The sequence below is a fragment of the Prinia subflava genome, chromosome 11 (genome assembly GCF_021018805.1).
Source record: "Prinia subflava isolate CZ2003 ecotype Zambia chromosome 11, Cam_Psub_1.2, whole genome shotgun sequence".
Classification (NCBI taxonomy): domain Eukaryota; kingdom Metazoa; phylum Chordata; class Aves; order Passeriformes; family Cisticolidae; genus Prinia; species Prinia subflava.
The window spans coordinates 2263595-2289663 of NC_086257.1; the positions used below are offsets into that span (position 1 = coordinate 2263595).

At 49.7% G+C, this 26069-nt stretch overlaps 1 protein-coding gene across 1 annotated transcript in view; it reads left to right on the plus strand.

Moving 5' to 3' along the window:
* GPC1 (glypican 1) overlaps positions 1-26069 on the plus strand; it is a 202724-nt gene that overhangs the window by 163861 nt on the left and 12794 nt on the right. Inside the window, exon 3 of the mRNA XM_063408008.1 lies at positions 10599-10990. Within this exon, the coding sequence (XP_063264078.1) occupies positions 10599-10990 (392 nt within the window). The remainder of the gene's footprint in view (positions 1-10598; positions 10991-26069) is intronic.

The following is a 26069-nucleotide window of genomic DNA, read 5'->3' on the forward strand; positions in this document are numbered from 1 at the left end:
TTTATCTAGATTTTTATCTTTGGACAAGGTGAAGTTAGAGGTGTTCAACAGCAGGTGCCATCAGATGGGACAGAAACTAAAATTTGCTACTGAATTTATTATTGTAATATCTGCCAGGGAACATGAATTTTGTTTCCTCAACAATTGCTAAAATTTGCTTCTTTTGAAGCAGGCACCTGGGGAAGGAGGTACCATGTGGTTATCCCTAGGAAAATCCCCATGCACTGAAGGGCTCAGGGAGTTCTTTGTTACCCACATCTTTCTGAGTGTTCCAAATTTCTAAAAGTGTGCTGTAATGTCTTAATATTATTTCAGAGTAGCTCTGTGTAAGAGATCCATATTTCATCTATCTTAAAATAGCAGTTGAGGCTGCTGTGTTTATGATCCCAATAACAGATGTGCATGCTGCTGTCTGTCTGTACATCTGTCCACTCCCAGCTGTCAGAGGTACACACGGGCTGCATTCTTCAGGCTGCATCTCAGCATGAGATGCCTGCAGCCACCTCTACCTGTTCCTCCTTTTCATACTGGTTCCATGGGAGCAAAGTATTTTTACAAAGAGGCAGGTTCTTTTCTGAAGGCGCTGGAGGAGAGAACACTAGAGATTAAAGGCTTTATACTGACTTAGATAAACTCCTGCAGTAATAACAGGGGAACTTAGCCTGTCTGGAATATTATCCCCACAGCCAGTAATTCCTCTCCTCCTTTTTCTTTGGGAAAGCCCATGTGTCACATACTCAAGATTCTTAGAGATTCAAGGACCATGTGTCTTAGATACTCTAGACTGCAAAAATGCAGTGGCAAGCATAGATCCAAATGATCTAATTAACCCAACAATACATAGTTTGTCTAGAGGCCATTTGGAGCAGAGGGCAACACTAATGAAGAAGATAAAAAGCCAAAGTCAGTTCTGTCTCACTGCCACAGCTTTTGCAAAACTCAGACAAGGAGTTTTGATCTGTAAAACCATGTAATGGGGATGCTCAAGCCCCTCTGTGAATGCAGAAAGTGTCAAAAATAGACACAAACTATGGGGTTGTTTCCTCTGCTTTTTTGTAGCAGAGACAAATACTTCTAATTCTAAAGAAATAATAATTCACTGATATTTTTCTCAATTAAAATAATACTGCAAAGAGCCTGACTCAGTGACAAATTGGTTCACGGTATGTTTTATAAGTAAGGAAGAAGTTGAAATACATGTATTGAAATGTATAAAGGCTTCACTAGTTTCAGCCTCAAGCAGTGTGTGTGGGATCAAGGGAAGCACCCTGGGGTGTTGTGCAGGTTAAGGTGCAGCTCTCTGGAGCTTGCTGAAAGGGGCAGGAAGTCAAACTCAGCCTCAGTGAGGCTGGGATGGTATTCCTGGGAAAGTGAAAACCTTCATGGGCACATCCTGGGCAGATCCACTGCTTGTCTCATTCCTGCCATATCTGCAGCTCCTCAGCAGCTCCAGAGCTCAGCTGGAGTAAGGGAACACTTCTTTCCAGAGTGAAAAATTCCATTGCTCTAAAGGGGTGTGCTGTATCCAGGGTGTATATCACACCCTTTGAAACTGCCAGCAACCCTCAGTATTGTTAATCTCTGAGTTTATTTTACCTGTGAAGAAATGGAGCCCTTCAGGTCTTACTGAGTAAACCTGGAAAGGAACAGGCAGTATTAGCAATTAATTTTACTGCCTTTATGTTCCTGTCAGGGATAGCTGTGGTGCTTATTGGTTTGTCTTTAAACGCAGGCTTTCTTGGAGGAAAAACACGAGAGCTAAATTTATCTCACAAAATTTCATTTATCCAAAAGTTCAGCTTGCTCTGGCTCAGTTATCCCAACTCCTACTCCAGTCCAGAGGGAGAGGAGTGGCTGTAAAGAAGAGCTCAGCTCATGCTGAAGAGGGAGGTGCCTGCCCTTCCTCAAGTGAGGGCTGAGCTGCCGGGTCAGACTTGACTCCCGTGTTATGAATCCCACCCCCACATCTCCCCAGTCCTTATCTAACAGAGAGGTTGCTCTGAAATCTGTTTGATAAGAGCCTGCTGAGGCAATATTTGCAGTTCATCATTTGCTGCAAGTCTCTGGTTGTAGCACAGGTATATTTAGAAGGTGCCATGATTAAAATCCCTTGCCAGCTCCAATCCCAGGAAAACACGTGGGTAAAATAATCTTAAGATTCATATCTCTTGTATTTGCTTATCCCACCCTGGATGCAAACAGAGCAAATCCCCTATGCAAGGGCTTTCAGTCTACAGGAGTTTTCTTCACAGCAGCACAGCTCTTCATTCTCTGCCAGGCAGGATGGAGAGGGAACAGGGTTGGAATTAGAGAGTTGAAAAAACCCTGGGAACACTCCAGCCTAGGTGCAGCTTGTCTTTGGCTCTCACACACTCTCACACACTGTCCTTGTGCCTGGGAGCAGTACTGCAGCCCTGCTGGCCTGCTCACTGCCACACAGAAGGGGCACACTTCAGTGCCACCTCTGCTCCACCATCCACCCCTGGAGCACCAGTGCAGCTCCCCAGCTGCAGCTCGGAGCAGCTCGGGGCCGCCCTGGCTCCCAACTTCCCTGCATGGAAATTCCAAGCCTAAACAGTCAAGGAGCTACCAAGCAACTGGCAGAATGAGTTGTGGCATTTTCTATGCCAGGGTCTGTGTGGTGCCTGGAATTCCTCTCCAGGCAGGTGCAGGGTGCTTGCCCAGCTCCCTCCTCATTCTTAGACTGCCGGGCAGGAGGGAATGCTGGAGCAGGCTCAGGTGCTCCAAGGGGGGGATGCTGCCTCCTCTTAATGCTTCAGTCAGTGCATAGGCTTTACCTCTGTGTCCTGCCACTCCTACAGATCATTTTGTGTTCTTTAGCCCCAGCCCCAAGTGACTCTTGTCTCTGAAGATTTGGTGCACCTGACTTCAGGAGTGTCTGAAGCTTTGCACAGAGCTGTTTCCAAGGGTCATCAGGATGGAAATACTGAGCACATTGGGATCATCAAAGCCTAAAGTGGTTTCTTCACCAGCCACTTTTTGGAGAGAGCTACTGCTGGGGCTGGAGAGGGTCTCTGTGGCTGTACTTGTGACACCAGGCTTGTTGCTGTCACCTTGGGTGACACCCTGTTGGGCCCTAGTGCTTATCAGGGGGACAAGCAGAATATTCACTTCCCACTGTCCCTGGAGTAAGGGCAAGCTCTTTCCTCTGTGGAGCTTCCCTGCCAGGAAACATCCTCCACTCCCTTATTTTGATAGCTGGATCCAGTCCTGCTTGACTTAGATAAAAGCAACCTGTCTTGGAAAATGGTAGAAGCAGGGGAGAGGCAATATGCAGAAGAAAAAATAGCTGCAAATAATTACATCTCTCTGCCATTCAACACAATGAAATGAAAATGTTATCCAAGTCCTGGCAGAAAAAGTGCTGTTTCTTTGGAGTGACTGGAGGTGCTTCCTCCTGAGCTGAAGCTCCTCTCCTCCCTAGCAGAGCCCTGTTCCAAACAGCATTTTCATGCAAAGGATCTCTCTTTTGCAGGAAAAGGGTTTTGTTTTCTCAAAAAGCTCTCCTTTTCCCTACCACAAGAAACCAGCTGTCTGCTGTTGTCCCAGTCTAAACCAGTTTAAGGAAGGCCAGCTTTTGCTCTTACCCAAAGGCAGCTTGAGTAAGAGATTGTAGAGATTCAGTCAAATCCTATATCCAAAACCTGCTTTCACTGATGCTCGTGGTGTCTGTTCTATCAACTAATCCATCTCAGGAGACTTCAAAGACATTTGCATCTGTGCCTTGAGTAGTTAATTAAGCTGAAGAAGATGGAAATTAGTAAAGGAATTATTAGGTGAACTAGCTAAGGGGGAGACAGCAATACTCTGTGTTGAAAGATGAGCTCCTGGGCTGGAGGGAGGTCCCAGGCGTGGTTCTCAAGACAGGCCTAGACCCCATCCTGGTTAACAGCCCCATTAAAAACTGGCACAAATGATAGGAAATGCAGTCATGAGATTAATTGGTGGCATAGTGCTGGGAAAAGTTGTCACTGTTGAAGAGGATAGTGGATAACCATGACAACCAAAATAATAGAAATAGGGGTGAAAGTCGGTATTTCGGAGCTAGGCATACAGCTGGGGATTAATTGGTTGGAAATAGCAAGGGGGAGAATTAGGGATGTACCAGTTGGTGGCAGAAAGTCTGTGAAATGCTAATGTGGTGTGTTCCTAAAAAAGACAAGTGCAGTCCTTGCAGTATTCACAGTGTCACTGCCAGTGAAGGAAAGGAGATGTTCTTTGTGGTTCTGACCACCCACAGCTAAGAAGAGTTATGCCAAGAGGTGAAGAAAAGAGGTAGTGGAGTGATCCAGAGGACTGGAGAGCCTGTCAGGTGTAAAGAGGGGAAAAGGAAGGCAGCATGGATGATGAGAAAGTGTGAGACTTGGTGTGTAAATGTCTTAAGGAGTGACCTCCAGGAAAAAAACAACAATTGAAACTACAGGACCATATTGGCAAAGACCAAGTGGACAAAGAAAGAACTTCAACCAGAAACAGAAAAGAAATCCTATCAGAGGAGGTGCCCTGGACCAACCTTCCAGCAGGACTGAGGTCAAAACCTCAAAGTGCTTTTGTGTTGGGCACTGAGCAGGCTTAGGGGAGTACAAAATGATCTTGCATGGCAGAGCTGGCACTTCTTGTCTCATTGACCCACAACGTCTCTTCAGTTCTGTGTTCCCACACAGTTCTCAGCACACACTCCCAGGACACAGTGGAAATATCAGCCAAGTGGCTCTTTGGAGCAAATCCTAAATGTTTTAAGTTGTATTACCTCAAGGCATCATAATTCTTGCATCCTAGCACATTCATTCATACCACGCATCTTTTGGCTTCTAGGGAAAAGCTGATTTTATCTCCATTTGTTTGGGCTTTTTTTGCAACCTGAGTCTTGGTTTATCCTGATTCCTCTTGGGTCACAGCCACCAAACAAGGGCATTGGGAGGGCTGTACATGGGAGTGATCCAGAAGACAGCAGAGTGACTGTGTTCTCCAGGGTGGCTCAGGACTGAGGAGGCAGCTCCAGAGCAGCAGTTTTACAGGACTGTGGAACTGTGAGGAGAGAGGTGACCCCCCAGGAAAATGGCATTTGCTGCATCCAGGGCTATCTGCATGTGGAGCCTCTGTCACTGAGTCTCTCTGTGGTTATTTCCTGTGGAAGGACACAGCCAGGGTATGAACCAGAGTATATCACTGCTTGGTATCAGCTCTTCAGCACAGCCATGAGTAGTGCTTAAATTAGTAAGAACAATTTTATAAATAAAGTGTCATTGTACTTGCTGAAGTGAATAAAATAGACATGAACACATTAGATTTGGATTTCAATGGCTTAAACCTGTTGCTGAATTATTCCCTCCTAATATCAGACTGACTGCAAGAACAGCATTAGAACCAACTGGAGAACCAAACTGGTATTGGGAAGTGCAGCAGGGTATGAAATGGGAGCTCAGCCCAGGAAAAGAGTCTTCCTCAGACCAGCAGGGCTGGCACTGAGCAGGAGCTCTGCTGTAGCAGACATCTCCATCCTGTTTCTTTCCCTGCTTTGGCTGGGGGTCAGCACATCACAGAAGCAGCTACATTTCCTCTGTTGTTCTCAGTCCTGGCACACAGCAGTTTGTTCATGGTGTATTTTCCCAGCCTTCCTCCAGAGCTCCGTGGCTCTGGCCCTGTGTGAATTCCACCACAGGCTCGTGTGCTTGCACAAAACTGAGAAATTACAACACGAGTCTGATATTTAATTCCTCATGTTGTTGTCCCCACCTCCATCTGTCCTGGCAGTTCATGGCAAGGCCCTCAGACCACAGAGATCACCAGGCAAAGCTGTCTGACCAGCAGGAGGGTTTAATCTCACCCATTGCTGCAAAACTTTGCAGCATTTCCACAAGAACACCATTGGTGTTCCTCCATTCTCAACTCTTCCCTGTTGTGTGTAGGACATTTTTTACTGCAGTTTTCTGCTTAAAATTTTGATAATATTCAGATTGAAAGCAATTCAATCACCCTTCTCCATTTCTCATATTTCCTCTAACATGCCTCTCAAATTTGATGGGGTTGCAGGAAGCCAGCTCTGCCACCTGCCTAAAGAGCATTTGGGTGTTCTTCCTTCAGTGATCCCATTCCCTCCTGCATCCATTCCCATTCCATCACTGTATTAGCTGAAGAAACCCCAGTGTGTTCCAGATGCTGAGTGATCAAACGGTAGCAAAGAGCTTGGATAAAGTGTTGGGGGGGCTGAGGAAGGAGAAACTCAAAACTTTGTGTCTTCAGAGAGAAACTGCCGGTCCCTGCCGTGCTGTTCACAGCTTCCCAATTGGAATCCAGAGTTGTGAAAATGTGGAAACTGTGAAAATATGAGCTGCGAACACTGGGAAGCTGTGAAGCAGGGAAATGGGTGGGGATCTGCAATCTCTCTTGAATGCAAAGGTTATAGATTCTGGTTGAAAATTCAATTCTCTGAGAAGTAAGTTTTTGTCACTACAACAGCAAGAGAAAGCACAGCCAAGGTGGCAGAATTGTTTTGGTTGTAAAAAGCTTTCATTTCTTTACTCATAACTTTCTGGCATTTTTGCATTTGAGGCAGAGTTCTGCAGACCTGGCCTCTAGAGCCAAAAGGCAGATTTCCTTTGAGCAAAGCCAGTTGTCTTGTTTCTGAGCCTGGAAGTGAGAAGCAATAATAATAGTGATAAAACACACTTCCATTTCATTTTGGTTTTCTTTTGAATACTTTGCAGTAGAAGGGTGTAAAAGGTGATGTTTCATGTAGGAGCAGCCTTGGTTGAGGAGCCGTGCCTTGCATTGGCCCGGGGAAAATTGAGTTTAATTTTCTGAAGTGTTGGTTTTGAAAGGCACCTGCTGGGCCAGGCAGTGTCGTGTCCCTCAGCTGGCAGTGGTGAGGAAGGACTCACCTGTCAATGGCTTCTGAAGAAAAGGTTTTGTAAGAGGGGAAGGAAGGCCGGTCGTGGATTTAGCAGGTCACTCACAGGGAGATGTCTCTGTCTAGAACAGTCAAATTCCTGGGGCTCCCAGAAGACAAGAACAGCCGTGAGTTTTTCAGCACAGGTCCACAGAACCTGTAGCTGCTTTCTTGTGACTCAGAGTGGCAGCAAATGCATCCTTGCAGAGCGAAGGTGACCTCTGCAGAGCCACCTCAGCAGTGTTGCTGCCCCCAGGGATGGAGGGCAGCGGTGCCTCCTGGAGCCAGAAGGGCTTTGGAGCTGCAGCACGGGCTCCTTGGGAGCCCTTTCCCTCCATCCCTGCCACTCATGGGGTGACAAAGCCCTGTGCCACAGTGCCTGAGTGCAGCTCATGGCTTGAGCCTGCTGCTGGCACAGAGAACGTGGTGGCAGCAGAGCCCAGGGGCCTCGGGGCTGTGTCCCAGGGACCTGGGTGAAGCTGCTCCATGTGCCCTGCCCTGCCTCAGCTGAACACTCCAGTGGTGCCCTGGGAGCCAGGGCACACCAGCAGTGGGAGCTGGTACATCCAGAGGGCCCTGCTGGCCCTGTTCCTGATAGCAGCAGTGGGACAGCCGCATTACTGGAGACTTGGAGCACCCCCTTACCTGAGGGTCCCCACCCTCCATGGCTACAGGTAATGGGCTGCTCCCCCTCAAATAACTAATTCCTTCTGCCTGAAATCAAGGTGGAATGGCAGGAGCCTGAACTGTGCTTCAGCAAGTTGTCTTATCCCAAGGCCCTGCATATCCTCAGTCTATGAGATGTGTCTAAACTCATTAAAAGGTTGGGCATTAGCAGGCAGGGGGTGTTGAGGAGATGCTGCAGTGTTACTGGGAGATCTCAGCTGACACTGGACTGAGGAATGGGGCACCTGGCATCCCTCTTGACAAACCTCACTTTGTGGTACCTTCTGATGCTGCCAAATGGGCATTTAAATTCCCTGCCATGTCAGCCATTCATCACAAACTCGTGGAGACCTAATTGCTAATTAATTTTCCCTGGCCAGTGTAGATTTTTTTCCCTCAGTGTGTGAAATCTAGAAGAACTTTGTGAGAACCAGCCACAAATGAATTGCCTGTAATCAGTGTTCCCTCACTTGGGTGAGAAGTAACAGTTCATCAGCCCTTAATTAGATGTGACTTTTTTGAGAGCAGTCTCCAGTTTTTTTGACAGGGAGATATACATCTTGTTTCTCTTGTAGCAAAACAAAAAAGTCATTTTGCCTTGAATTGAAAAATTGGGCTGTGTTTGTTGGTGTTTTCTTCCTCCTGATGGCGAGTGCAAAGCTGCACATCGTTCCCTGATTGCTGAGCAAATTGTTCAGTGCGTGTCTCTTGTCACAGAGGAAGGAACACTGATTATACAAAGAATAGAGTTGGAGCTCAGTTTAATTAACTTGTGACTGGGCTACCAGCACTGCTTGGAGTGATAGATGAAGGTAGGGAAGAGCTTTTAGACACCCCCTCAGCATCAAAGAAACTGTATTTTGTTTCTGTTGCAGGGTCTCTTTTCCTAATCTGATGGGATCAGTTTTTGTCTTTTTTTCGCTCCTGAGAACCCCCATTGCAAAGTCACGGGTGACTTTGATGCCCTGACACCTGGCGTCTGTAGGGAGAAATCCAGTTTTAGTGGGGAAGGGGCATGATCAGTCATTGAGAGATGGAGGGATCCCTGGAAAACTGGTTGGAGATATAATCTTCCAAGCCAGTCATGTTAAATAAAACAAATTTCTTCCCAAAGTACATTTGAAAACCAGCTTTTAGTCAGCATTCCAGATAACAGATTTTTACTTTCTGCATAAGCAATTAAACCAGACTTCTGCTAAGACCTTGTTTGCTCATAAACTTTTAAAACCAAAAATCTCTTAGATCAAATTTTAATCTATTAAGCAGCACATGATAGTGACTGGAGAAGGCCAGGCTATTAATGCTTGGTGTTGCTTTGTTAAAATAGCACAGGAATTTTCAGTATCAGCAACCTGTGGTGCAGATACAGAGGGTTCTTTTCACTTGGTCGATTCACTTAAGTTTTAGCTTCATTCAAATCTGAGAAACCAGTGAGAGATTATTAATATAGGAAAGCTTGTATAGCCCTTCTCAGACAGTGAATATAAACAAGACTTATGGGTCTGAGCTTTACCAGTTCTACAGTTTTATAGGGCTTTAATTGTAGTCAGCACCATTCCCTCGAAAAATACTTTGTTTAATAAAGCTTTGTACATGCAGTATGCATTTTTCAGGAGCTTCTCTTTCTTTTCTTATATGTCTAGCCCCATGAAGTTAATTTATGTACCTAAGTACATGCTGTTTGATTTTAATTGAATAACAGTTTCTTTCCAACTAGAGCTTATCATGCATCACCAAAAAAAAAAGTAATTTAGATTTAAAGAATAGCTTAATCAGGTTTGCTTCAAAAAAAACCTAAAAGTACAAATGTAATAGAAATTAAAATTATTATTTAAATTATTTTTCCTCTCACTGACTTCAGTGATGATTAAAGTCGCTTATGTAAATCTATTAATTGGATCAGGCCAATCCTGAGTTCCCTTCTGTGCAGTCTCAGCCTGAAGTTAGCTGGCAGTTGAGATGGTGGAAATACCTACAGATGTTGGTAAGGGAGGAATCAAACTGGCATTCTTACCCTGCTGTGTGCAACAAGAAAGTCACATTTCTGTCACATCTGAGACCACTGAGCCACGGGTGTAACACCACTCTGTTATTTATGCTGAAACAAAAGCAGGATGCACACCCAAGTAAGGGATGGGATGGGATGAAAATGGGATGAGAACCCCAGATAATGCTGGCCTCAGGTAAAAACCACTTGGGTGCAGCCCTGCCTTGGAATCCCCAGGAAGATGTGCCTGTTCCTGACACTGCACCTGGACTCTGGCTGTGCCCAGAGCCAGCCTGGCTGCCACCACCAGGGGTGTCCCTGGGAAGGGGTTGGCACCCTGCTGGCAGCCCTGCTTCATCTCACCAGGGCTTAGGGTTTGTGTAGGCAGTGCCAGTTGTGAATAAAACTTACCAGTGGCACTGTGACACCTTGTGGATTCAGAAAAGAGACCCAGCTGTGCTCCCAGGTGAGGCTGCCAGAAGAGCTGGAGAGGCCCAGACCAGGGTTCTCCAGCATGAGGGGCAGGGGGTTCCTTCTTCCATCTCCATGGCTAGGGCTCAGATCTGAGCATGGGCAATGTTGGAAGGAGGAGAAGCTCTGTTTGGGCCTTCTCATTCCTTTGGGTATTCAGCTGTGCTGAATGACACAGCCTGTTGGATTCCAGCTCGTCCTGCTGATACATTGTGGATGCTGGCAGCCTGGTCAGAGAAGTTTTCAGGCATCAGGCAGCAGCAGAGCCTGTGGGAAAGCAAGTCAGACAGACTCTCCCAGGCACTGCTCTGGAGGAAGACATTCCAACAGTTTCTAATCTCTGCACCTGCTATTTCTCCACCTTGTTTACTTGCAAAGGTGTTTATGAAAAGGTGTTGGTCTGAATGGCCAATTGTGTCCAGTTGTACCACAGCAGTGTGTAAAAAGGATGTGCCTTTCAATAAACATTGCTATATGCCCTCCAAGATTGGCGTCATATCGTTATTTGAGCCATCCCAAACACAAAACAATAATACATCACCTCTCCTTTGTCTCATCTTTCAGGTTATTTCCAGGATTTGTTGAACAAGTCAGAAAAAGCCCTTTATGATGCCTTTCCAAGCATGTATGGAGACTTGTACACTCAAAACGTGAAGGTGTTCAAGGACTTGTACAGCGAGCTGCGCCGCTACTACCGCAGCTCCAACATCAACCTGGAGGAGGCCCTCAACGAGTTCTGGACACGGCTGCTGGAGAGGCTCTTCAAGCTGCTGAACCCGCAGTACCACATCACGGACGAGTACCTGGACTGCATGGTCAAACACGCCGAGCAGCACCGGCCCTTCGGGGAGGTGCCCAGGGACCTCAAGGTGAAGGCCACGCGAGCCTTCATCGCGGCGCGCTCCTACGCACAGGGCTTCCTGGTGGGCAGCGACGTGGTCAGAAAGGTGTCTCAGGTAAGCTGGGCTCTCCCTTCCCCTCCATCCTACCAAAAAGGGGTCTCAGGTAAGCTGGGCTCTCCCTTCCCCTCCATCCTACCAAAAAGGGGTCTCAGGTACGCTGGGCTCTCCCTTCCCCTCCATCCTCACCAAAAAGGGGTCTCAGGTAAGCTGGGCTCTCCCTTCTCCTCCATCCTCACCAAAAAGGGGTCTCAGGTACACTGGGCTCTCCCTTCTCCTCCATCCTCACCAAAAAGGGGTCTCAGGTACGCTGGGCTCTCCCTTCTCCTCCATCCTCACCAAAAAGGGGTCTCAGGTACACTGGGCTCTCCCTTCTCCTCCATCCTCACCAAAAAGGGGTCTCAGGTACGCTGGGCTCTCCCTTCTCCTCCATCCTCACCTTGGCTGCAGCCACCCAACCGCTGCTGTTGGGAGGGAGGGTTATCTCCCCTGGTTTTCATTGCAAAGCAAGTAGATGCTTTCCAGTTTTAAAAAATAAACTACTTGAGGGTTACGCATTGGTGGGAGGGAGAAGCAAACCTGGATTTCTACAGGCACTGGCAGCAGCACCGAGGCAGTGAGGTGTAGCTCAGCACAAGTCAGCTTTTGCCTCGTTCTAACCCGTGCAGCACAGTGCCAGGCAGATGTCACTCAGGCAGGCTGTAAAGCCATCCTGCTGCTTGCCCAGATTCCTCCTGCTTCCCTGACCTGCCTCTAAGTCACACTGCCCTGTCTTCCTCCCTGATGGAGATGTGCTGCAGGGTGTGCAGAGCCGGATGGCCTCGTGTGTGCTGGGAATACAGGCAGAGGGATGTGTTTGAGAGGCTGGCAGTGGGATCCTGTCTCTGTTCATGCAGCCTGTCTATTTGTACAGCGTCTGTGTACAGAGAGGGGGAGTTTGTAGAGTGCATTCGGATCCTCAGGGGTGAAGCGTGCTATATAAATGTAAATTAACATGACTGAATCCAGGGTTCCAGAAGGAAGGGAATTGTCTGTATTCTTTACTGCAGAAGCAGCCTTTCAGAGCCAGAAGAAAGTGATTGTCCTGAAACAAGGTAGTCAGGCTTTTCACACAGGTAGCAAGGAGAAAACCCATAATAAAAAAATGGCTTGGATACCTCTTGTGTAGATGGGAATCCGCAGGTGTGAGGATCAGGGTGTGATTAAACTGTGAATGTAAAAATCCAGAACCACAATTCATCTCCTCAGAAGGTAAGGTGTGGTGATGCGGAGCAAAGGATGGCCCCACTTAATGCAGCAAATCCAGACTTTGATCTCAGGAAGAAACATTAATGTGGTAACAGTGACAAATGCTTTAATTTATCAATGTGGGACTATAAAACTGCTCCGCTACCCAAAAGCCTTTGTACATCTCATTAACATCACACTCTCCTGACACTTACGACAGATAAAAGAGGAGAATGATGTCATTTCAGGGGGACAAAAGCAAAATACTTTCCATAAATCCTCTGAATGGCAGAGATTTCCAGCTCGATGGGCATGATCCTGCCTGTAGCTGAGATTGGTGGGTAAAACAGGCTGGCAGGGCAGCTGCAGGCATGGTCTCAGCCAAAGGGAAGGACCTGAGATACAAACATGCAGCAGATTTTTCCCCCACCTTCATGTAGGCTTCTGACCCACTGGGTTTTGATTTTGGTCCCCCCTTTCTGAATTTTCCTTCTCTTGGGCATCACTTGTCAAACAGGATGTGGGGAACATGACAACTCACAGGTCCTCTTTTCCCTCAGTTTTCCCCAGTCCATTCCTTCAGGATGGGGAGTTTTCTAGAAGGGTCCCAACCATTCCTCCCTCACAGGAGCCCTCCCTGGCACTACAGTTAACCCAGTGTGTTGCTGTTGTGTGAATTGAGTCAGAAAACCTCAGCACAGCCTTCTTGGGAGCTGATTTTGTTATGAAGACCAAAACTGGCTCATTTCCCCTGTCTTCTTTACCAACTTTTTAGCTGTGGTTTTACACTTGTGTCAAATGGATGTGAAGTGCTTGACTCAACCCACAACTGGTGCCTTGGTTCTAGTCATTTTTGGTGTTGCTCTATACTTATGACATTAGAAGAAGGTTAGAAACTGGAATTCAAGTTTCCTGTCTGCTGGTAGCAGCAGTCTTTAAAACTATCTTTTTGAGCTGGAATTTCACATGGAGCACTGGCAAGTGTTTTGGTCAGGAAGACTGAGAAAGCCTGTTGAAATGAACACTTAGAAACAAAGTAGCTAGCTTTGGATTTAGGAAAAAATAGATTCTATTTATTTGCAAATCCAAATAAAAGTATGGATTTCTACTAAACCCTTCCTGCTTTCAGCTTCTCAGACCCTTGCAGTTCAGTGTATGCCCTGTATCCTGTCACTGTCTCAGGTCCTTGTGCAGAGGCAGCGTTACTGGGCACTCCAGAGAAGGGCTGGTGCTGTTTGCCAGAGTTCCTGGCTGTCTTTAAGTGGGGGAGAGCCTCCCTGAGTGAGCTACAGGTGTGGATTTAATGGGATTTCTTTAATTCCTGCTGCCTCTCCACTGTGCCCAAAGGGTGTTTCTTCCCCAGCCTTCAGCTCTCAGGAAGCCACAGCTTGAGGCAGCCCTTGGCAGGGACAGGAACAGGAGCCACGTGTGGGAGTGACCCCTCTGTGTCGTGCTGGGCATAAATAGTTTGAGGGCAGACAGGGAGAAAATGGCAGAACCATTTCTCATCTTTACTGCCACCCAAGCTTTCAAGGCAAAGTCACCCTGACACATGCAGGCTGTGACACCAAGGCCTAAAACTTCTGATTGCTGCCTCTGACCTGGCTGCCACAGACAGGACCTGGGCTGGGCTTGGTGTGGCTCCCTGGCAGGGGAGGATGGATGTGCAGGCTGGCACCCTGCCCTGGCACAGACCCAGGGGTTACCATGGGCCACACCTGCCTGGGGGCTCGGGGCAGCATCTCTGTGTTCATGAGCAGGTCCTATGTTTCTGTAGCTGTGCTTTCAGCACAAATTGCAGGTTTTCACCCAAATTGCACAATGCCAAGTGTGCCTTTCATGGCCTGCATGAAGCAGCAGCTAACCAAAATGGCAGCAGCCTCAAAATCCCTAGTGCAGGGCACTTGAAGAAGGAGCTGCCCCAGGGATGCCACCTTGTGCTGCATGCCAGGGTGAGAGAGAACAAATATCCCAATTCTGTTCAGGCTCCTGTTTGTTGGTTGTGAGATTGGCAGCTGCCCAAAACCAGAGTTTGCTCCAGCTCTCAGCATCATGTGAACAGGAGAGGACCTTGTGCTGGTGGAGTCACTGTCTGCCAGCTGCTGCCCAGAGATCCTCCCTCCCTGCTGCCCACGGATCCTCCCTCCCTGCTGCACAGGGATCCTCCCTCACTGTGACCAGAGATGCTCCCTGTGACCAGAGACCCTCCCTCACTGTGACCAGAGATGTTCACTGTGACCAGAGATGCTCCCTGTGACCAGAGACCCTCCCTCACTGTGACCAGAGATGTTCACTGTGACCAGAGACCCTCCTTCACTGTGACCAGAGACCCTCCCTCCCTGCTGCCCAGAGACCCTCCCTCCCTGCTGCCCAGAGACCCTCCCTCCCTGCTGCCCAGGAATCCTCCCTCCCTCCCTGCTGTGAGCATTTGTCTGTGTGCACTCCTGGGAAAGATGTGGTGGAAGTGAACTGGGATTCTGCAGGACTGGGGGGAGCAAAGCTGAGACAGGAGAAATGGCAAGGGCTGAGAGGTAACCCTTTGTAAAGACAGGCAGAAAACCCAACAGGAGCTGCAGTGGGGTGAGCAGTGGCTGTGACCCTGGCTGGTTTCTCACGGCTGCTCTCTCTGCCCAGGCCCCTCGGTCAGCTGTGCTGCACACAGTGCCATGGGCAGGGCCAGAGCTGCAGCAGGACAGGAGGACAGCGAGGCTGCACGGCTCCCTGCTGCACCCTGCAGCCAGCAGAGCTGCCCTGTGCATGCCAGGGAGTGCCCAGGCTCCTCCAGCTCCCCTCGCAGCCCCGGCAGCCTGTGGCACAGAGCACAGAGAGCAGACACAATGTTCCATCTCCAAAGGCAGCGAGAGGAGGTAATTTGAAATGAATTTTGCTCATCAGTCAGAGAATGAGTTATTATGACAATCTTTCCATTCCTGGGTCCTCACTGGTTCTTGTTTCTAAATTTTAAGTTTTCCCAAGGTAGTAGAGATTGATGTGAAGCAACACCAGCTACGTAAGCAAGAAACACTTACTCAAATAATCGATTTTAATAGTTGTTTGCATTTCCTTTTCCCACTAGATGTTCTTAAAGCTGATTCTCATTTGAGTTTGAAACAAAATATAATGATTTTCTCTATAAGCTTTTTCACTAAATCCTGTATTTCATTTTACCAATGAAAGTTGAAGTCAGCTATCAGTACATTTTTATTTAGCCAGTACTGTTTCCCAATATATTTCAGCTTTATTTTTTAAAACTTTTCTGTTGGTATAAGGTACATGGCAGCTCTTCTATTTACCATATGAGTAATTTTTAAACACATGGTGGGTCAGTCTGGGAACCGAATTCCAATTAAAAAGTCCTAAAAATAAAATTTTTAGACATGTTTTTAATGGTTAAGTGAATGTGCTGAAGACATATGGAAAATAGTGTTTATCTAAACATGCTTTACATTTCCAACAAGTCAATAACATAACAAAGACAGTATGGTCCTCATGTTCCTCATGTCCTTTAAGACTGCAGCCATTTTTCATACCCACTTTTTTCCACAGCTTGAAAGGACATCTTTGACTTCTGTCTTTCAGCTTCTAGCTGCTTTTCTGGTGAAGTAGGCATAAAATTGATCTTACTGAAGTAAATAAAGATAAAATCTTCTTCTCCCACTTATGAAACCACTGTGCTAAAGCATCTCCAGACCAGTGAACTCTGGTCCCATGTGTTTGGTGGGACATCTCCATCCTTTCAGTGGCTGATCTTTTTTGAGAGCATCAGCAGCAAATACACACAACCATAAATGGCATGTTATTTCATTTAAAGGATTCCACTTCTCTAAAAGTATTAAGCATTTCTCTAAATTGGCCTCCTCTTGATCCTGAGAAGACAGTGCTAGTGTAAATAGATGCTATGAGAGTGTTGTTCCATGGCAGTGGTGAGTGGCAATACCCTCATATCCCCACATTTATTTCCTTGTCACTGGGTGTTATCCCAGCTCTGCCTTTGGAGCTGGGCAGGTTTGCATGGCAGAGATGTGGGGTTTGTGTCCTGCAGAGTTTCCATGCGCAGCAGGAAGCAGCAGCTCCCCAAGGTGCTGGTGTCAGCAGCAGGGGTGGAGCGGGAGGGTGCAGGGGTGCAGCTCACACAGCCAGGTACCAGCAGCAGCTGCTGCAGCAGGCTGGCCTTCCTCTTGGTTTTCCTTTCTGTCATTCCAAACACTGATGAGGCTTCCCAAAACTGAGCTGCTCAGTGCCTGTGCTGGGGGTTTGTGGTGCTGCGGAGCCAGCAGCAATTCACAGGGTGCAAAATGCCCCAGGGGTCCTTTGCAGGACTGGCTGTGCTCAAGGAGGGCAAGGAGGACCTGCAGGCCCAGGGAACCCTGCAGAGCTTCAGATTCCCCTTCCTGTGAGCACCAGCCAAGGCTCCAGGCTGAAATGAGCTCTTGACCTTCAAGGACTGCTCCTGCAGCAGCTCCTGTGCTGGCTGCCTCTTGCCCTTGTAGCCTCTGGCACGGCTGCCCAGACCTGCCCATGCCTGGGGGACCTGGGAGGGTGCTGGGACCTGCCCTTCTTCCCCAAGGGAAGTGTCATCCCTGCTGAAGTGCCTCGTGTTTTCTTGCCCAGCTCTCCCTGGCAGTTTGTATGTGAGATTGCATGGCTGAAACCATTTTAGATCTACGTTTCAGTCAGCCCAATTCTCCCTGCAAACCCTTAATATCCCTTTCCCTGAGCTGGCTGTGCTCCCTGGATCATCACCCTGCCATCAGCTGCCTTCTTGCTTTAAACACCTTGGTACAGCAACCCCACACACACCACTGCTCCTTTCCAGCACTGCTGCATGTAAAGCTGGGGAGGGAATTTTGTAATAACATTGGAATTTGTTTGGATAGATTCAAATCAAGCTGGATGAGAAGCATGCAGTCTTGAACATATCCTTATGTATTTCATATATTACTTCCCAGTATTTCTATCCCTTATTATGTTTCAATCACAGCCCTTCAGGGATAAAAACCCATAGGTGTTCCAAATAGAATAGAAATAATGCAGGAAAGTAGATATATGTCTCCCATATTTACCTGGTGGTTAAAAGTCAATTGAATTTAGTTTTCAAAGGATTGAAAATTGTACCAGCTGGAAATACCTGTGTTAAATGAACAGAGCAGGGAGTGTGTGGAATAGGCAGGTGTTGGCTTGCAGTATTTTCCTCTGGAGGGAGAGGACATGACAGCAATCTGTCTGTCTACATGAATCTCTCTCATTTTAATATCTGAAGGCAGTCAGGTACTAGACAGGAATCTAAATACATAGATCCTCCCAATTAGCTGTGGGTGCTGCATCTGAAGCCACTGCTCTCTCCAAGTGTCCTCACCACTGTCTGGAGGGAGGCAGGAACAATTGTTCTCCCTGTTTTTCTGTCCCAGTTTGCCTCGATTACCCCAGCCTTCATATTTTTACTTTTTTTCCCTGAGTCTGCAGAATGGCCATTTGCTGCTGGGCTGGCAGGCTGGACCCAGGCAGTCTGTCTGGCCTCAGGCCCAACAGCAGCTCTGCTGTGCTGGAGCATGAAGGGCACGGATTTGGCATCAGCCCCATCCTCTGTCCCTCCTGCAGCGCAGTACTGAACGCAGTCAGGTGACAGCAAGAGGGGCTCTGAGCTGTGCCGGGGTTTTCTGTGTCCTCCAGAGCCCAACACTGCCACCCCCAGCACGCTGTGCCCGTGCCCTGCTCACCTCTCAGCCCTGACAGGGTTGGGAATGGATGGATCTTGAATGAGGGGCTTGGCGAGGCTTAAACCTCACCGTGCTCCAAGGACTCGTACTGTGCATTGGTGGAAGGAAGATGCAAAATAATGACTGAAGTGATTATACAATTCATTAGACTTTGAAAGAATCATATTTCTGTCAGCCCTGCAGCTGTTTCTTTTAGAGTTTCACTCTGAAAAATTGGAAAGCTTGGTTCATTTAACACACGTCAAGGTGCTAATTACATCAGGGCTGGCATAAACATGCACAAGGCAGCTGCTGACCATGTGGTGGAGGGAGCAGGGTGTGCTCCCCACAGCAGCTCCCTGCACCAGCCCAGGGCTGGGCACACCTGCAGCTCCCACTCCTGTCACTGGAGAAACTGGGCACTGACTGCCCAGAGAATGGAGCAGATTCCCAGTTACACACGTGGAGGTGCAAAGAACATCACAGCCCTTCTGGGTTTTGATCGTAATATTTGAGGGTCCCTCCATGGGGGCAGTGTAAAAGTGAAATGTTGCCAGCATGAAATGGCCACACTGCTGATGGCTCTGATCACAGAGCTGCCAGCTCCCCTGTGAAACACAAACCTCTCCTCTGAGTGCTGGTTTGTTCCAGAAGAGAGCAGGGCTGAGCCCATTCCTGGGCTGTTGGGTGTCCCACGGGAAGCTCAGGAGCAGTGCTCACTGCCAGCCCAGCAGGACCAGCTCCTCTGCTTGACCTGATTTTGTAGCTGCTGTTCTTCACACTGACAACTTTATCCCAACTGTGCAATTCCAGCTGAGGGATTTGGGGTAATTGGAGTGGCTCTGAATACCCACCTGCATTTCCCAGCACACAGCCTGTCTGTGGCTTGAAGAGCTGACCTGCTTTCCCTTAGGCACTGCCCCAGAAAGGGTTTTCCGCAACTGTCAGAACTTTCCTCACCTGCCATGAAAATTCCCATGAGAAGGTGAGAGAAGGTACCAGGAGTGGCTCAGCCTGTGTGGCTGGTTCAGCCCCAGCCCTGGGGAGGTCTCCAGCTGTAGGTGCTTCTGTCTCCAGCTGCCCAGCACCCCTGCCTGCCCCTGAGACCTGATGTCACTGGGTTCAACTGGTGCTTCTGCAGGTTAGAACGGCCATTCAGATAGCAAGGCCTTCTATCTGGGAAAATAGACCTGAGAGTCAGTGCAGGCACATTTTGACAGGTATCTGGCACATCTGGAGGTATTTTGTTTCACCCCAACCAACCCCACATCAGACCAAACCCACGGGTCCCAGTGCCCACCTTGGGTCTGCACTGCTCCTCAGAGGTGAGGGCCAGGAAGGGAATAGGAGAGCAGCCACAGGGCAGGAACGGGGTCAGTGTGAGAAACACCAACAGCACACCACAGAGAGCTCCCTGCAGGCCACCCTCACACTGCCTTGGGCAGGAGTTTAGAGGGAACAGAGCCCACGGGACATCACTTCCACCAGCAGTGTTAAGGACCAGCCTTGTCCCTCCTTCAGCTGAGCTGCCCTCGTCCTCTGACAGTCTGGGGTGGGGGTGTGACAGCACCTCAACAGCCTGGAGTTTTACCCAGGCTGGTCTCTCTCTCCATCCCTGAATCTCTCCACTCTACCTCACCCTGCTTCCCCTGGGAGGCAAGGCACAGATGGCTCACAGCAGCCTGGGGGAATGTGCAAGGGGAGAAGGGGGTAGAAAAAATACCAGCAAGAGCTCAACCTATTTTATTGGTGTTAAATGCCTTTCAGATGTACTTAAAGGCCCCTGAAGGCTGAGGAGTCCAGTCCCATTGCAACTAGGCTGCAGGTTCTCATTTGCTTTTAAGCCTGGCTTCAAAAGGAGAAAGGATTTGGGGTTGGATGATATGATTTTTTTTTTCTTTCTTTTTTTTTTTTCTTTTCTTTCCTTGATTTGAAGCCAGCACTTCAAAAAGAGCATCTGCAGCTTGGCTGCAGGCGTTGGGTGCCAGAGAAGCTGGCCATCTCCTGCTGGGCACTGAGGAGCCCTGCCCTGGCCATGGGGGTCAGTCCCATGCCTGAGGGCATCCGGAGCCAGGCTCTGTGCCCGAGAGCAGCACACAGCCCAAACTGTGCTACTCTGGCAGGAGCTTGGTGCTGCCACGGGTGGAAAGATCCTCCAGATACCTGTGCCTTCCTAAAGCTCCACTTTTCTCCAACTCTTGGGCAGCTGGGATGGGAAGGAGGGATCATTGCTTGACCCTGTGACTCCAGGTGTGACAGAGCTGGTCCCAGCACTAATGCCTCTTCAGCTGCAGTTCCCTGAGGCCTTCCTCTCTGCATCCCACACTTTGGTCCCTCCAGACACCTTTTCAGGAAATAATTGACTTGTTTAAAGAGATGGTTTTTGGAGTGAGGAGGGTATAGCAGCTTTTAGTGTGTGTGAGTCAGATCAACCCTTCCATGGCCCTTTCATGACCTGATATAGCTCAGGGTATTTTTGGAGGCTTTGAATATTTTTGAAGAACTAGGAATTAGGCTAATGACAGAAAATGCCTCTCCTCTTTGCCCCTCTCTGTTCTTCTGTCAAACAAGGTCCCAGCTCAGAAGAGTAAAACCCTCCCACAGATGCGGGTTCAGCAAGGTCTGGGGTCAGGAGGAATTGCACCCCTCTTTTGCCCCAAATCTTACTCTGTAAGAAGAGCTCTGCAGCTCAGGGGGTGCTGTTTGGAAAATCAGCATGTAACCTGGGTAGAAGCTTCAGAACATGTTGGGGCTGAGGGAGAAGTGTTCCATGGTTCTAGAAGACGTGTTCTTGTTACCTCTGAGCATCTGTAGGTGTGCAAAGATGGGTAACTTGGGCTGAACACAGAAATCACAAGTTTGATTTGTTCTTCATAGGTACAGAGGAAGGATTAGAAGGTTTTTTTCCTCTGTTCTGGAGAAATCCATCCCATTTTGGCCAGAGTGCTGCCTGTGCTACAGGTTCTAAAGCCCTGGCCATCCCCAGGGCTGGCAGCACACAGGTGTCTCTGGGCCCTCCAGTGCCTCTGCAGGAGTGTCTCATGCATTTGAGCTGAGTGCTTACCCATCTACAAGTGGTTTGTCCTCCCTATGTTTGTGCTTCAGAAAGTTTATAATTGTTCTAAAGTTATGGTTAGGTCCTGGGAAGAGCAACTTGGCTCTCCTGAAGTGCAAAGGGAGAGAGTTGGTGACTTCTTGTTATCCTCAAGCCTCCTGTGTTTCTGTGACTCTCTGCTTGGAAAGCATGTTAATAGAGTACATGGCAGGAGTTGGGGTTTTGTTGTTAGAAGCCTTTCACACTGAATGTTTCCTAAATTGCCTGGGGGGTGGCAAGGAACCCAGTAAGTGCCTAATCCCCCAGCCCATCCTCTCAGCAAATGGCTTGTGAAAGTAATTAATTTCACTGTAATTGATTTAAACATTGCTCAGGAGGAGGAAAAATTAAGGAAACCAATGCCACTCTGAACAGAGAATTATGTGTTCTCAGTTTTCTCTCAAATTATCTGCACACATGCCCGTTCTGTGCTGGTTGCTGAGCAGGGAGTGCCAGGGAGCCACAGAGCAAACCCCAGCTCAGAACCTGTGGTAGCTCCAGCAGCAGGCAGGAGGCAGGAGAGCCTGCAAAGGCCTTTCCTCCAGCAGTGCACATCTGCTTGGGTGGCTCCACCAACAGAGCATGGGCACACGAGGCTCTGCAAAGTGGCCCTGGAAAAGCACCGAGCTGGACCTGCTGACAGCCTCCTTGCAATGGCAGTGCTGGTGGTGGCACAGGGCTCTTTATGAGGCAGCCACCTGTTCCCCTTCATTACCTCATTGCTACTACTGTATCCCCAGCTGTAAAGTAGCTTTAATTAAAATTATTCATTGCTCAGTAAGGTTGGGCCCCTATTTTGGGTGTATCTTAGAAGATTTTTTCCTTATCACTTCATCACTGGGCTTACACTTCAAAGGACTGTACCCGTGGATGTCACTGTGATCAGAATAGAGTATGTGGATTTTGGCTGAGCAGTGACGTACAATCAATGTATTTTTAGGCTGAGCTTAGCTTTATTTTGCATTTTTATTTATACCTCTGACAACTGAATGAGTGCCCTGGCTCCGAGCCATATCTCTCAATAGTAATGATCTTTTTTTCAGATTCTTGGGAAATGGCTTCTCCACTGTATTGTGCATGTTCTCTTGACATCTTAATGCGGTTTCTAGGTCACTGAGCTAAGAAAAGACTTTAGGTGCCACCAAAGCCTCCTTAAAGGAGAACCCGCTGCAGCCTGGGCCAGGTTGATGGTACTTAGAGAAATCAATTATTGTCATGTACCCCCTTCACGCTGTGCCAGATCAGTCAAAGATGAAGCACTTTGGGCAGGTTTCACTCCATCTGCAGGACTTTCCGTGCTCCTGCCCTCGGGCCAGCTGTGGTGAGTGCATGTTGCCTGTGGATCCATCAGCTCTTGCAGGTCTGGGAAGCTGGAGGGACCCGCTGCAGGTCTTAGCTGGCACCCACTGCCTGTTGGGCAGGGGGAACTCGATGTTTCAGGTTCCTTTGAAGGCTGAGGGGTGAAAGCAGAAGCATTGGGAGGTGGAGAGGCCTCAGTGTGCAGGTGGAGGTCAGTCTCGCCTTTGCCAGCCCAGAGAAGCTGCTTCACTCCCACTGAGGGGGCTCATCTGGAGGGAGCTGCCAGGGAGGGAGGGTTGTGTCCCCACAGCCCCTGAGGAGCTCCTGTCCCCAGTGCCACTGCTGGAGCTGGCTGTGCCAAGAGATGAGGAGGCAGGACAGCTGCAGTGACCCCTGCTCGTGTTGTTAGATCCATATCCTGGGAGGGACCCTCAGCCCCTCCAGACTGGGGCTGGCATTCCCATGTGGATACAGCACTGGAAGCTGACTTCAGCAAAATAATCCATGAGCACTCAGAGATGTTTGAAGGACTCTGCTGCTTAATATGCTGCAAAGTCTCCCAAAGGGATGGTGCAGGATCAGGGCTGGAAGGGGTTCTGGTAGCCCCAAGCCCTCACTCTCTTCTGCCCTGTGTGGAGCAGTAGTCCACGGGCTGGGTGGAACAGTGAGAAACTGAGCTCTGGCCAAGAAAAACAATGAGAAAATATTCAGTGTGATTCCTCTTCCTGCTCTCTTATCCTTCTTTTTCTCAGTTCCCCTCTGCAGCCTGCCTGTGCCAAAGGACTGCTGCTGCCACAGGAGAGGCTGGAGTCATTCTCTGGGAAAAGGAGAGCAGCCTGGTGTCATGCACCTGCAGAAGTTAATGTTTATCCTTTCTGCCAAGAGATTAGGCTGAACATTTGGCACCTGCCAGACTCAACAGGGCAATGGCTGCTGATGGGTGGTCACCTGCTTCAGAGAGAGGCTGTGGGGCAGGGAGCAGGGGCCAGGCTCCCCATTCCTGGGGCAGCAGGACACTGCACTGTCCTCCAGGAGACAAAGCCACCTTGTGACAGCGACAGACTGCCAGTGCACAGCTCCCTCTGGCATCCAGAACCATTCCCAACTGAGCTGCAGAAGTACTTTTTTATCCCCCCACGCTCTCAGGAGTTGGAACTGAGCCTCTGGTGCCGTGGTTGCCTGCAGCCATTGCCCCAAGGCAGGTGGCAGCATCCCAAAGGAGCTGCATGGGCATGGACACAGGCTGGGTGGCTGGTGATAGTGTGGCTGGTGACAGCCAGTGGGGATGGTGACAGGCAGTGTGACTGGTGGCAGTGTGGCTGGTGGCAGGCAGTGTGGCTGGTGGCAGTGTGGCTGGTGGCAGTGGCATGGGGAGGAGGACAGAAGGCCTGTCTCTGCAGCACGGGCCTTGGGGATACTTTTCTGAGCCAGAATCTCCCTCTTGCCCCTTTCAGTGACTGCCATGGGCTCTGGCAGGCTATCAGGAGCTCCGTGTCCCTGCTCCTGGTGGCTGTCCTCTCTGCCTGGGGGCTGCCCACGCCACCTCGGGGCTGCCTCCTGCAGCCAGCACTGTGTCCCTGTTTTCCAGAGCCCTTCAGCCCCTTCTGCCCTGCACAGCGCAGCCAGGGATGTGTGTGGGTAAAACAAATGATCCCGTGGTCCCCTCGGCGCTGTGGAAGTGCCCCGTGTCAGGAGGGCTGTGCTGCAGCTGTGCAGGGGGAGGTGACAGTGGCAGAGCTCCGTGGCCACCGCTGGGTAAGGCGGGGTGAGCAGTGATGGGCTGTGCCAGGGGGCACAGGGGCCAGGCTGTGCTCAGGAGCTGTGCAGCCTGCAGGAGCGGCTCGTGAGTGTCACCATGGAATAATGCTCGCTGGTGACTGCTCTGCCTGGCCAAGGGGAGCTCACAGCTCCCTTCCCATGTGCATCCCTGCTTCTTAAGGAGTGCTCTGGTTTCAGAAGGTCTGGAGCTGCAGCCTGTTCTAGCATGCACCCTGCTCTTACCTGGAGTCTGTTCAGCCCCTATTCAGCCATGAGGTGGAAAGTGAACCGCTCTCTGTGTGCCTGTCCCTGTGCTGTGTTGCCCTGCTGGGGCAGGGCTGTTTCCCTGTTTCTCTGGGATGGAGCCGTGGTGTCCGTGCGGTGCTGCAGGACAGAGCCTCCATCTCCTGGTGGCACAGCCACACGGCAGCCGGGCTCTGCCTGCAGGAGCTGTCCCACCACACGGACCCAAAGCTGGCCCAGCAGCTGAGGGGAGCTTTGGGCTGTGGGGGGCTCCTGCCAGGCTCAGCCCCTCTAGCCACAGGTTCATCCACAGTCACCTCAGGCCTTCTTTGGGCTGCCAGGCCTGTTGGGGTTCTCTCTCCAAAACTTACACATTTTTGTCCCCATCCTGAAGAAGGTTCCCACAAGGTTATTTTAGTGCATCCCTGCCCAAGGAAGCCTCAGCACCACCCAGCATCTGTTTTCCAAGGTTTAGTGGAGAGAGGTGCCACCACACAGGCAGTTTCAGGAGAGGGGAGCTCAGGGGTTTTCTCTGATACAGCCTCTGATACTGGGCTCAGCATGTTCACTCTCTCCCAAGGGTACCTCAGAACTGAATCTTTCTGGAGTGCCGCAGAAGGCCACGTTCAAAGTATTTCTCATAAGTAGTAAAGAGAGTTCTCAGCATTACAGCTGCAGCTAGAGGCCCAGGGATTTTTCCTTTCAAGATCTGCCACTTCTGTCACTTTTCTCTCCTGTGGGCTCCTTGTGAGCATCAAGTATCTGGAACCAAGGGAGACTTCATACAGACATTCATTTTCTCTTTTGTGAATGATTTAACAAGATTTACAAGGGAATTGCAAACGGATCTGAGCAAAGACGGAAAATGACCACAAAAGAGAAAAGACAACAAGACGAGCGGAGCTGTGCCAGCCTCCCTGCAGGTCTGGCAGGCTGTCACTCACCCCCCAGTGCACTGCCAGCCCTTGCCCACGGCAGCTGAGGGGCCACTGGCCCACGGCTGCTGCGCTGGGGGGACACTGAAGAGCTGCTGAGGCTGTGGCCCTGCTCTCTGGGCTCTGCACCTGCGCTGCCTCTGTGCTTGCAGGACCAGGGTGGATTAATTAAAGGTGGCAAAGCCACCTCCAGAGCCAGCTCTGCAGAGAGCCAGCTGCAGGTGCGGGGTCTGTGTGCTGCTGGCACGGCATGCCTTGGCCCAGGCTCCTGAAGTGCTCCCAGAGAGCAATCAGTGCCCAGTGTCGAGTGCTCTCAGTTGCCCATCATTCTGGAATTGTGCAAGTCTTCCCCCAAGAGTGTTCTCCTTTCCATGGATGCCAGCTGGGAAGTTCTGTATCCAGGGCCCCACCGTGCACCCCCCAGGAGGTGGAGGTGCAGTTTTTGTGGGACACTGTGTCTGCAGGGCAGTGGCAGCAGACCCCTGCGGAGGGGCCGTGGGTGTGGCACTGGTGGCAGAGGCTCCAGGGGCACGGGCAGCGTGTCAGGGTCCAGGTTACAGCTGGTGGGCAGCCCAAGATGTTCTTGTGGCCACCAGACCTGGCTGGAAGGGGCATGGTGCTCACAGACAGGTTGTTCCCTCAAGCCTGGTTCAAACACAGCCTGAGGAACTGGCAGCTGCCCCAGAGGTCCTGTCCCTCCAACAGGGAGGAGGAGTGGGGGCAGGAGGGGCAGCGAGAGGGGAAGTGGCGTTTCCTGGTCCATATAGCCAGGGGCTGTGCTGCCTGTCAGATCACAGCAAGCTCCCTCAGCCTAGGGAAGAGGGGTATCGCCGCGAGCCTAGCCAGAAGGACACTTGGAGACAGAGTTCTGTGTTCATCAAAGC